At 45.1% G+C, this 13,394-nt stretch overlaps 1 protein-coding gene across 1 annotated transcript; it reads right to left on the bottom strand.

Annotated features, from left to right (window-relative positions):
* Nucleotides 1–1,716: 1,716 nt before the first annotated feature.
* Nucleotides 1,717–3,327, bottom strand: F4813DRAFT_382887 (uncharacterized protein; the record flags this gene model as incomplete). The annotated part of the gene is made up of 1 exon (XM_049245866.1): nt 1,717–3,327. The coding sequence occupies one exon, from the start codon at nt 3,325–3,327 to the stop codon at nt 1,717–1,719; it is 1,611 nt and encodes a 536-aa protein (XP_049096088.1).
* Between the last annotated feature and the right edge of the window lie 10,067 nt (nt 3,328–13,394).

Here is a 13,394-nt window from a genome sequence, read left to right as displayed (position 1 = left end):
TCGCTCCAAACTACGGACAGATTGATATAATACGACGGCCGACCGTCCCCGTCCCGGGCCTACTACACATTCAGCCGTAGCTAAGTGGGCATCTAGGTTAGGTGATGTTATATGAGCAACAAGGTGCGATATATATGACAGACGACCCAGGGATGCAAAGGAGGAAAAGGAAAAAAACACCCCTAGAAGAAGATGTAAGATGTAAAATATAAAAGTAAATAAGATATGATAGATGCTTCCTTTCTGATATGGATGTGAACCGAGGTGACCGTCTAAAAATCGCTAGCTATATTACGACGACAGAGGAAAATAGAAGAAGAGAAGCGGCTAAAGGAAAAATATAGTTATCCGCCCCCTGGCTTGCCTGGAAACATGATGACGCCTGACGCAGTTTGTTTGGTTCTATCACCTAGAACTCGTAAAGCGAGAGGCAAGAAAATGATGAACAACGGCGACAAAAGGTATAATGGGAAAGCCCAACGAACAACCCCCGCAAGATTAACCCAATCTTTCCCTATGTCTTGCTTCATTTTGCTGGACTCGTCCCCCCTTTCCATGCCTTATACCATATACCAGGTTTCCAGATCCGTCCATGCCTATTCTGCAAAGATGTAGAAACCCATGCCCCCCAGTACTCCGTCGCTTTTGCCCCCCGCTCATTGCATGTACTTCCAAGAATAACCGAAGAGAACCCCTCTCTTGTAAGATGATGATGCGCCGATCGAAGGTGGGAGAACGCAGGCTATGCTAATATAAGTCAGGGAATGCTGATGTTCGAGAGGTCGTTTCTTTGCCCCCCGATATCAAATAGCGGCCTCCCTTCAGATGCTGGATGCTTTGTGACACCGGTTGTCTGCCGACCACATAAACCTAATACCAGCCCGCCTGAGCTCCAAAATAATGAAGGATCCAAGTGTATATGCTCCTCGCTCCCGTCTGACACCAGTCCCAACCCTTTTTTCGCCCAATAATTTTGACAATGCCGCGCGTAGATGAATGGTATCGCCTTTTAAGTTTTGATTTGGATATGGATGGGCGTGCCAGATAAATCGTCTTTTTTTTCTTCTTTTCACCATGCTTCAAATATTGAACAGAGACCGATAAATAATACAACCGGCTCGCCCTTCCATTCCAGACGTGATCCATCGAGGATGAGTTCGGCTAACGCGATAAACCCATAAATGAAAGCCTAGATCAAATCCATAGCCGAGATCGTCCGAGACCGTTCAAGCAAGTTCGGATAGGGGGAAGCGATAATGCGGAGGGGCGGCCGCCACAAGTAAGAAACACAATGCTAATGACCCGCTCAACATAAAGTGAAATAAACACCGGAACATGCCTCTTGTGACCAAGTCTTAAGTAGAACACCGATATGACTCTAAACTCCCAGGCTACCGGTAACCACGCAGTGGTTTGCCGAGGGGAATCATATTAATGAAAAAAGAAAATGAGAAAAGTCGACGCCGACGCTTGAAACCATGCATAACCACCATCCCCATTTGCAAATGCAAATACATATGCAGCCATTAGCCAAACAGCCTCTAAGATCGAGGATCTCAAATCCACCACTTATTAACCGAACAAATTTTCGTGCAGAGCCGAAATACCGTTCACTCGGAACTCCCGGTTCGAATGCCTTCCTAAACGCCAATAATCGATTCTCGAAACACATAAGACATGTATCTATAATAGATTCGGTTGGTAGAGGTTAATCATCTATCGCCCCATCATATAAGGCGGGAATGTTGATGGGGTTCCGTTGGCCGCGGAAGAACCACCACCGGCCGACAGCGGTCCACTATATAATGAGCTATTCCATACGTTGTTGTTGGTACTAGAGAAGGTTGTTGAAGAATACGGCGTGCTCGTGCTACTAGGGGTTGTTGACCCGCCATTGTAAGCAATGCGACTTAGGCCAGGAGGGGCCGCAAGACCCGGCGGGGGACCATTAGCGCTAGTAAAGCCGTTTCCAGGACCCGTCATCATCCCGTTCATACCCGCTAAAGAGCTAGGACTATTCTGCCCTGGGGACTGACCAGAACGTACCCCCAAGGGATTCTTGGAGAAGCTAAGACGAATCCCTCCCTTGATGCTATTATGGAGGGGTGTACCGTACAATTCGTGTAGAGCCTTGGTGGCAAACGATACATCTTCAAATTCAACAAAGCACATCGGGCCGTTCTGCTTAGTCCGGAAACAAAGACGCTTGTAGCCCCGTTGCTTGGAGAACATAGCTTTAAGTTCTTCTTCAGATGTATCAATTGGGAGATTACCAACATAGAGCGTATTGCATGGTGGGTTCTGGTCAGCAGGATTCACAGGCGGAAAGTTGCTATGGCGCTGGTAGTGCTGGTTACCCATCTGATAGTTCATTGAATGACTCGCGCTATTCATGACAGTCGGAGACATAGTATTGCCGTGCGCGGATAAGGGAGTCATGCTCGGATGACCGTATTGCGATAGAGATGTCGGACCATTGGTCGCCGTATTCAGAGATAGGTTAGCCATGCGACCAATAGGTAGTTGAGGTGCAGTAGCTCTTCGCTGTTGCGTTGCACCATTCTCGGCATAAGCAACCGGATCTTTCAGGAGCTCGCGCGTCTCATCATCCTCTGCAACGTCGTGATTAATGAGAGTCTTGCCTGAGATGCGCGTGCGTTCTGTTAGGTGGTTGCCGATTGGCGACTGCGGCGAGAAGAGGCTCTGGTAATGCGCACTGGACTCGGGGTTCGGTAATTCGTTGCTTCCGTATATGCCATTCATGGGTGGTGATATGTTATCCATAGATTGAAACGGGCCGTTAAATCTGGATGACTGACGCGATGCTTGGCCGGAAGATGTCGTCGAGGAGGGAGCGCTAGATGGGGCAGAGATCGCACCATCAATCGGATATCTTCTAGATGCGGTAGGGCTACCTGACACAATCTCGACAATTAAATCGACGTCGCTCGAGCTTATGGACTTGCCGTGTAGCATATCCTTGGCCTGCTGTGCTCCAGTAGGCGTCTTGAATCTCACAATCGCAGACCGAAAGCCTAGATCTTCTGATTGCTCTGCGGGAAGCATTTCGATGTCAACCAACTCCTGTGAGAAGAGAAGCATCAGGCTGAGTTTTTCCTCCGTGGTACCGGCTGGCAAGCGGCGAATCAATATAGACGAGACAGGAGAGGGAGTCGTGACGAACGGCATGCCAACGGGCTTAGTAGTCGCATCGCGCTCGAAATGGTGAATAGAGCCGATAGATAGCGGATATGGCGACTGAGCGGGCGCGGCTGTGGATCTAAAGGATTGCGATTGCGAATGAGGGAGAAAGCCGGACGCGGCCATGGCGGTCTTAGTGAGGGTAGCCGTGGTCGTAGTGGGAGGATAAGGACTCGCACGGCTCGACGACAAAGGAGAGAAGGTGGGTTTGGTAGACGTATTTGGAACTACACTTAGAGTACTTGGGTCCACGTTCATGCTAAGAGATGCATGCAACTAGGTCGCCCTACAAGAGGTGCCTGGATTTCTGGGGCACTATGACAATACACGGCCGAGGATTTGGATGACGATCGCGCTGATCGTAGGACAACAGGACGAGTGTCGCGGGATCGCGGCGGCGGTTTTTTTTATTCCCCTTGCTTTGGCGCGATGCGATGGGTTGGTGTTATCAAGCAAAGTGTGGGTGCGCCCGCAGGCTGCGGCACGCGGGATGGAAGAGGCGAAATATTTTTTAAGTAAGGCGTGTATTACTAGTTGACGCGATTGAAAGGATACTGGATACTGATTTGACTGAATTGTCCAATCTCGAAGTGGCGACGACACGGCTGCGAAAAATGGAGATGAGTGACGATGCCTTGGGAAGAGGCGACGCAATAAAACAAGCAGTACGGAGGAATGCAGGTTGCAGGTTGCAGGTCGCCAGGAAGACACATGAAAATAAACTAGAGGAAGAAGATGCGCGTCTTTTGGTTGGGTAGGTGAGGCAAGGCAAGGCAGTGTGTGAAGGTAAGCTGGTAGATAGAGAAGTATTTGGGAATAATAATAATGAGTTTGGGGGTTTGGAGAAAGAGACGTCCGAGTGCAGGTGGTGGTGGGATGGGGGGGGCGTGGGAAAAAAAGGACCTTTCAATCTCTTTGGCTTTGTGCTGTCGTACAGTAGTTTAGATGGCCTGTTTTTACAGGGGTGGTATGTAGGTATGTAGGTATGCAGGTATGTAGAGGGAAAAGAGAGAATAAAAGAGGGTTAGAGGATTGAAAAAGGGCTGTTCCTGATCTGGCCAGTGATGGGTGGATTGGGGTGGATTGGGGTGGATGGACAAGGATGGGGATGGTTGTCTAGCCCTTGGATTTCTCGATGGGAAAGGGAAAGAAAAGGTTGACTGATCACTTTAAAGCCTGCAGGTGGTTCCCGGCTTCTGTTTGGGAGCTACCCCTCTAGTACAAGTACTTCTCTCTCGGACCATAACACCCGTGCATAGGTATCTGGGTTGACATAACCCACATCAAGAGGTACTATAAGTACTATAAGTACTACAAGAAGAGTGTTGCCGGTAGGTATCTGTACCTGAGCACTATAACCTTATAAGACCCACTTATTGAGCTTTCTTTAAGGCTAGATTTCAAGGCCGTTCATTTTTGAAAACGTCAAAAGATGTAAAATAAACGAATTAGCTTAACAAATAAAGGGGGGAAGATACTTACGGCTTTAGGGATGCGCCTTTGTTTAGGCTCGAACCAAAATGATAGTTAATGTTAGGAAGTTACAAAAGAAAAAGCCGTTTTGGTCCTCGCACATAATTATCACTGGATCCAGGACCAGATAAACAGTAACCCAGACCCTCCACTCTATGGAACTCGGGACAAGTGCACGCTAGAGCCTACATGTGGTGTATGTACATAGCTGCTGGTCCCGAAGCATAGCTGCAGCGTGTATTGCACGCCGATGCGCCGCTAAAAGCAGCTAATTGCCGGGGGTAAACGAAATTGTGGGTGTGGCAGTGTCTTTGCAGCTCGAGAACTGCAAGTAAGTACCTGGTCCAGGAAGTCAGGGGGGGGCAGCAGTAGAAGAAAGATGGAATTGCGGGAAACGACCAGGGGGGTTTCTATGTACATGTAATAAATTGATGACAGGCACCATGATACCTTACATAGGTAGGTAGATACTACATACTTCTGTAGATACTACCTCTGTAGATGCTACCTCTTTACAATGCACGTACGTACTGTACTGTACCTAAATATTACAATTCCTTATCCTTGCTCGCTCTCCACATGCTCCCATCCATTCCCATTCGCTGGGATTCAACTAAGAAACATGGGACGGGTGCGTTTTATGTGATTTAACGTTGACTAGCGCAAGATGCAATGCAAAAGGCGAGAGAGGTGTGAAGGAGTGAGGGAACCTTTATGCTTGAAAGGACATAGCAGGATCGAGATGTTAGCGGTAAACATAGGTCTAGAATTATAAGGCCTAGAATTATAAGGCCTAGAATATGAAGTAGTAAGTAGGTAATTATGCTGTTTCTCAGCCTTCCTCTTCCCATTACGCTATATTTAGTGTATTCATCAAACCATATTGAATAGGATCTCGGCATGTGTTCGAGATAAGATCTAGGTAGTCAAGCTAAAGCAAACATATATCACGTAGGGTCATGCAGGCGTCCTGTCGTAATAGATTGTCATTGAAGTTAGGACATCTCGGCCCGTGGGGGTTGAGGCTCGGGATGTTACTGATTTACTAAGACAATAATGCTAAAAGACTCGCCTAGGGACACCAGACGATCACGTACGACCAACATCTCTATATGTACTAATGCACATATAGTTGCGCGGTAGCTTTCCACCAGGTAGTGACGTGGGATGATATGGTTACCTACTGTAACCGTCGTCGTACAACTAATAAGGAATTATGGGAAACGTGCTTGGATCATTTAAAAGCTGTATAAGCGAATCAAAGTTATTCTAGGCTGAAAATTGTCTAGACCTTTTTCAAGATGTAATAAGCCTTGCTACCTTTACGACCCACACAGAAGGAACCCCCTCTTCATGGCTCTTTTCTCGTACCATGATGCGCAGGACTATCGTACCAATCAGAGCACAAGTGTGTAAAGTGACCGGTGTGATGGATCAAAACCAGGGGGGATGATACCGAGGTCTAGATAATTCAAGACATTTAAGCTTGCTACAGTACCGAAGATTTCCTTTTCAAGGACCAAGATCTATTAAAGTTGCTTGAAAAGATCCACGACATGGTTTTATAAATTGATGAGACTACGATTAAATCTTAAGACATACCAAAAATGTGATGGAGTAAAACTGCGATAGTTGGTACGGAATCTAAACGACGCATAAAACATTAAATACCTTAGGTACCTATCTAACTTATTGAGTACAGCCGTAAGGCTAGCCATAAACTACATACCTAGTACTTAAATGTTTCACTCACAAATCATCTTCTAGAACGCTTTAATATATTACGTATTAATATGATCTGGCCTGTTATTATAACAATAAGTGGTTATAGTAGAAAATATATTTAAACATTCGCATTGCTGATACCTTATCTCTTTTACTTAAATCCGCAATTGGCTACCTAATACAGTAAGTCTGTCCTAACCAAAGACGTAGTTAGATGCGTTCGACCCGCGGGTAAGGTACTACTAAGTGACCCGGGATCGAGGACTCGGGTTGCAACTCCGAACTTTAAGTCGGACAAGGGGAGATTTTAAATCTGGTAATACTTGGTGCCTTGAAATCTATAGAATTCAGTAACAATCCGGCTAGAGAAGGCATTATTTAAAGATTTGACAAAGCGTAGTTGACTAGGTTAAGTACGTACCATATAAACAAATCAATATTAAGCGGCATTTTACTGACCGAAGAAAATATAACCATTTCTTTATCAGATCCAATGCATCTACAGACCGACCGGTGAGGATCAGGCAGTAAGGCATCCATCGAAAAGGAGGGTTTGTACGGGGGGGGGACGGCGTAAAAGGAAGTTAATGATTGCAGTGATTGGTAAGGATGTTGGAGGACAAGCGATATAACGCCAAGCCATGCAAATAGCTGAAGGTAGCCCGATGCTACGTAAACCTCCCCTACCTCTTATCCCCACCTTTTTTCTTTTAGGCTTACTTCTGACAAGCCTTGGCTCTTTTGAAAGACCTTTTCGAGATGGGCCAGTTTTACCAGTATAGGTAAAATTACCTTATTTAGTCACCCACGTGTACATGTAACTGCTGAGAGCAGTACTGCATTGCCAGATCAAACCGCATATGTACCTAGCGATCAGGTGAAGTTGGAGTCATCCCCAACGATGCGCATCATGCTGATTGTAAAAGGTTTCGCTTTGAAGGAAGAGGAAGTCTATACCAGCCGACTCTCGCGCAAACTCTCCAAGAACGCGCGGTCAAGTCCGAGATCATCTAGACTCTTTGTCCATGCCCAACTTTCAAATGCGCCGCCGGGGTCAAACTCTAAAACGGGCAAGACAAGAAAAATATCTTTGTGTTAATACGAGCCGGTCAAGTAAAGGGAACTGGAAGCGGCACTTTTAGTAACTAGCGTAATGTACTGTGTTTGCTATTCTAAGGTTACCGTTTAATAGCGGACTTTACCTGTAATCATGATAAACAGTTTCTCTTATGTTAAAAAGGGTCATGTTTCAAGCGTATATAACTACCTATGTACCTAGGTACCTATATAATATTAAAAAAAAGTAGATCTTATTTAACTTCACTTATTTTAAACGCTACCTATGTTTCTCCAAACTATGTAACTACGTCGATCCTCTTCATCGTAGCTATTAGGTAGATAGTCGACCCATACGCAATCGACACAACTTATGTCCTTTAATTCCTATCAGTGGAGAGCACTCTCCACTCTTTCAGAGCTCGAAACAAAATGCTTTAGGTCCACGTACACTATATGTAGTTCTTGCCGGAACCCTAGCAGCCTAGGTTAGACGGTTCCAACTCAGCCTTAGCGGCTTTTCTCAGAGACGCCATTTATCAGGTACTAAGATAATACATACATGCATCGTAGTATAGTAGCACAACCTTAACATAAGATTCTTGCAACAGGCAATTGCGTAGACAGCACCCCTCATCCAATACATGCATATATGGGGATTGGGTACATGCTTGGGACATACTTGGGACGGTATAAGTTATCTCCATACATGGTAGTTACTTCACCCATTCCTACCTAGGCTAGGTACATACCTACTTGGCACATTAGGTCTTTAACAACATCAGAAGATGGACCGTTAACATAGGTAGATATCAAGACTCCGGATAGGCCGTATATCCAAGGCGCTAGACGGCGACTTGCGTAAAAATATCCCGATGATCCATGCCGTGAAAACATCAAATACGTAGCGATCAGACTAGTGTGAACATACTACCAAGTGCAAGAATCTCCTATCTAATAGGATACTCGATATCATGCTGATATACATATTCCCTCTCCATTGGCTACATCGTATGTACTATCACCTTTTATGTTGCTTTTTGGGGATTCCGATCCGGAATATAGATCATGGAGCAATAAAGAGTCTTCGGACACGGGCGCAACCACTTGGTTAAACCCTCTAACACACTAGGATTATAATAATACTTAGACCCGTCTATCGAAACCGCGATCTTACACCAACAATAGGATCTTGAGATCCATCAATGGTGGGTAGAAGCAGACATCAGCCTCATATTCGAATGGACATGCAGCGCATATCTTGTCTGCTTGGACAATCTTTTTTCTCGGCGCTCCTCTCCTGCTGGGTAAGGCGGCTTTATCGTAAAACTGCGGGTTGGGTTACACTACATATGCTGTTCATCATGAAAGAGAGAATGACATATCTCGATATTTTGGCTTGCTAAAAACCAACCTAAGCGGTAGTAGTAGTAGTAGTAGTAGTAGTGGTGGTGGTGGTGGTAGTGGTGGCTAATTTTGAGACAATAGATGGAACTGATTCCGATTCGTGCTTCCCCAGAAGCAACCATCGTGCCTGGACTAGACGCTTGGCTTTCAGGCAGGTATCCTACCATGCCCATGGATATAGACTCAACTTTCAAGATAGGTAGTCATCCACGAGCCCGGGCTGATACGCTCAGATGCAGGAAGAATGCAACGCAATATTTGTACGTATTGCACACATATAACCTTGCCATAGTTTGACAGATGCATCTCGACTACTCCACCAAGCAATATAGGAGCGGCGATGGGTTTAATCTATCGAGACACAATAGTTGTATTCGCCATTCCTTAGCCAATGAATTATGCATTCTGCGGGGATTATCTCATTCGTCAAAACGGTAAAATCAAACCCCCTCCCCCCCTCCCCCCAGCCTCATGCATGGCGCCATAGAGCAACATGATGGTGGTTTACCCTATTATATTTCGCTCTGAAGGCACACACACACACGCACATACGTACACGTCTCGTGGTGGGTCTTGAAACGAGTAAGGAGATTTCCGATGGGATTATTTTGCGAGTTTACATGCTTACCCTGTTACTCTCGTGAATAACTTGGAATAAGGTAATACGTATCGTGAGTTGATACCATGATTGGGGTATTGAAAAAAGAGCCGTTCTAGTGGTCTGGCTATGTGCTTGCTGACCGCAGAATAATTCCTGATGAAGCCAAGGCGGGAAAAAAAAAAGAAAAAAGAAAAAAAAATACCATCCCATGACACGCAAACGGTGAATGCATCAAGCCCCGATGAGCAACCAGCTTGTCGGAGCAGTCTATCGCCGAACTGCGCTAACCACATAGAGCTTGGCGGAAAACGGCGTTTGATTCTGAAGATACAGGGTGTGCCTTGTTTGAGATCTTACAGTAGGTAGGGTTTGACTTTACGTGCTTACACTTACACACGTCCCAAGCTTCTCCCGGCAAGACAGCCTGTTGGTCCAAGAGATTATCTACGAATAACATCGGTTTTTGATTTGGTTTTTTGAGAGGAACTCGGTAGATTGTTAAAGAAACGACTTGTCGATTTTTCATTAGTAGTACCTATGAAGTGTTGACATTAAATCATATCTATTAATCGTCATTAATACACCACCCGGCATAACCCCCACGATGTTTCACTGTTAAATGGCACCTTCTGAGACCCAAGGTGTCTAGAATTATTCCAGATCGACATCTTGTCCAGGGTAGTTTGAGTCGAGGCTAGCTAAAAGAAATTCAGTACTACATAACTTATCATCCGGGATCCTACTGACCAGCAAACAGCCTCACTATGATGATGAACTTACGTTATACCCTAGGTAATCCCATGATCTCGGATCGAATAGTTAATCATAAGAAACGGCCTTGTTTGCTCAAACAGGGGATTGAAGCACCGTTGAATATAATACCATACTCTCGGGAGAAGGCTAACGGCTCCGCATGGGATCGTCGCTTCAAATATGGAAAGTTGTGAGGGCTCTGTGCACACCCTTGTCCTTGCTTTGACCCCATGTTCGGTACAGATACCTGCTTACCTTATGTACATACTAACGAATACTCAGCCTAGTCCGTTCGAGAATCAAGTCCTATTAGATTCGAGGCGTGATATAGCAAAGATAAAGTATCCTGGCGCAGCGATCACGTATCGACCATGCAACACCATAGGATAGGTCATCATTCCCAGCAACGCGAGGCGCTCTGTACACGTGTACCTAATGCTTGTCGCCTGCTACCGTGGAGTGCATTGCCAACCTGTAAGCACAGATCGGACGCATGGGCTTTGCCGCAAGGCGATATGGGAAACTCACAGACCAGCCAAGACCTATTGTCTTTCGATTGGAATTGGCGGTGACCCGCGTGCTGTTCAGGTCACATGCTACGTGCTTACGCTTTGCATGCGTATTCGAACGGGTCTTGCTCCAAGCGAGATTGAGATATTTGGTACGGTGCTTTTCAGGAAGGGAATAAATATCTCATATACACAACGACCCTCCCGTATACTTTTATAAATTACCTATCAAGGCAATTATTAATAAAGTGTAGGACCTACAGGTTAACAAAACAAGAAGGCGGTGCCAAGCACTTCTGGGTTTATTATATAGTTACTCCGGATCACAAGGGTTCTTAGATCGTATTCAGAATAAAACCCTTGCAAACTCTACCAAGCCAAACTGAGGGTATTTCGGACCTTTCACCTTGGCCTTGAGGAGCTATGCTCGTTATTCTCAGCTCCACCTCTTCGGTAATTCGGGGAGCAGGCGGCCCCGAATCCAACGTCTGGCATTTTCTATACCCCGTGGCCCAGCTCCAGTTTTACCGAGAGAGCCGGTTAGATATTCCACTTAAATTGCTCGGTCTTAAATCGAGGCCAGGAGGTAACTAACTTACCCAGGTTTCCTAAGTAAACTTGACGGCCGCTTTGCATTTGTAATTTTTGGTTAAATTGTATAACAAATACCAGGTATATACATGGTAAAGAATATTCAAGTTGCTTTTATTTTTATTTTTTACTATTATTTTTATTATTATAAAACGTGATGTTCAGCTGCCCGATTCCTGTCAGATTAATCAGACTAGAAAACTTGTAGTGAACAGTCCATCCGAATGGCTAAATTGTATGGTCTGCGATTGGATAAATCCAGCAAATTCATATGAATACGGCAATCCAATCTACGGACTTTTGGCTTGTCCAAAAGCACCTAAACTTTACAATTACGAAAGACGATCGGGTCTTGCACCGATATCAAGTCAGCAAGTGCAACAAGACGAAATAATCAAGCTTCGCGAGCTAATCATGAGGACTGTATCAGGAGCATACCAGGATATCGCCGCAAGATCAGACGACTCATCTCGAGATACATATCACAAGCTTGAAAAGCTCGCATGTGTTAAGTTATAACATTTATGACATTACAAGATACCTACCTACCTTTTAGTCATATAGTCAATATGCCTAAGAACTCAACGGTGATCCGCTTTTCTGTACCCACCCGAACCACGCATTTATTTTCCGACGATGGGGATGACGATCGCAGAGATCATTAACCTACCTAGGTAATAACGTTGCTGATAATCAGCAGGACCCTGCCAAGGATGGAGATCACTCCGTCAGGTCTACTATTCGAATGAATCTAAGGTGCCAAGCAAACGCATATGTCGATCAGGGCTCCGATTGTTGACATTTCGATATCATTAACCTAGGGACCAACAACTCATATTAGATATAAGTAATACCATCGACTTATAATCTAATCAAACATAGAAAAATGATTAGTCGGCTTATGATTCACCTCGACGAACAGACAGCGTTAAGCATAACTTGGGACATGACTAAAATCGAGACCGACGAGGGTTGACTTTGGAAGTAATATATACTTCCTCAATTCTCGCTATGACACTATTATAATTACCCGTGTGGTGAAAAGCACAACATAACTTTACTCTTAAATTAAAGTAGCTAGTTGATATCTCAACAAGAAAGCTTTTGTCGCTTTTGTCGCTTTGGTCGTTTCCTGCATCTTCCTTCTCCCTAAACTCATCGATACATCACGTTCTACTCCTCTAAGGCATTCTAGAAAACCTGTGTATGGGTCCCCACTGTACAGATTTTTTATTGCACATTAAAGTTGTTAATACAAAGTACACGAAGCGTCCTACTACCCGATTCTACAACTGCCATAGCGTAAGTGTACTTTAAGTCCACTGACCCTTTCGGCCAATCCGAATATTGACCTGCCAATGCTGACCTACCAGCAGATGTCTCGCGGACTGAAACCGAGGCGCCCAAAGTGCGAGAAAGCTCAAGGGACCCGAAAATATTCATTTCGAAGGTCCATCCTACCCGGTCAGTGCATTGCTCATCAATCAAGGGTTATAGCTCTTCTGGAAATTCGCGATGGAAATACTGGTGAATCTACACGTCGCGTTTGCCCCGAGGAGCTTGCTACAAAGAAGCCCGCTCAGCTTGACGAGGGTCGTGAAAGTCAGGAAAACGAAAAAACCCAACCTGGCGATGGTTTGATAGATAATATCAATGAGAAGATGACATTTGTATCTCTCGAGGACCTGGGCATAGGACGGGTGGGGAGTGTAGAAGAGCCAGAAGCTGTAGTCGCGGACACGACTTACGATGCAGACGAGGAGGATAACGTGGACGATAACGTGGACGATCGATAATAAGGATGCCTACCTAGGTACCTAATTTATCTAAGTAGTCTACGGTAATACTTGATAATCTCTAATCCGTGAATTTCATCCCGAGAACCAATAGTGGAATTGAGGGCTTAATCATCTACACTCTGTCAAAATTGTAAAGTTGTCAACTGCTAACATGTATGTAGGTACGTGGGCTAGAGAAGAGTATACGAACTATTAGGCGGTTATTTGTTTGAATAGGTAAAATGGAATGCTTACCTCAAGGTGCCTAAGGTGGGCAGAATACCTACTTTGTAGGAAAGA

Source organism: Daldinia decipiens (assembly GCF_022478715.1).
Source record: "Daldinia decipiens strain CBS 113046 unplaced genomic scaffold F4813scaffold_40, whole genome shotgun sequence".
Lineage (NCBI taxonomy): Eukaryota > Fungi > Ascomycota > Sordariomycetes > Xylariales > Hypoxylaceae > Daldinia > Daldinia decipiens.
The sequence above is the reverse complement of the archived record's forward strand: the minus strand, read 5'-3'. Positions and strand labels throughout refer to the sequence as shown.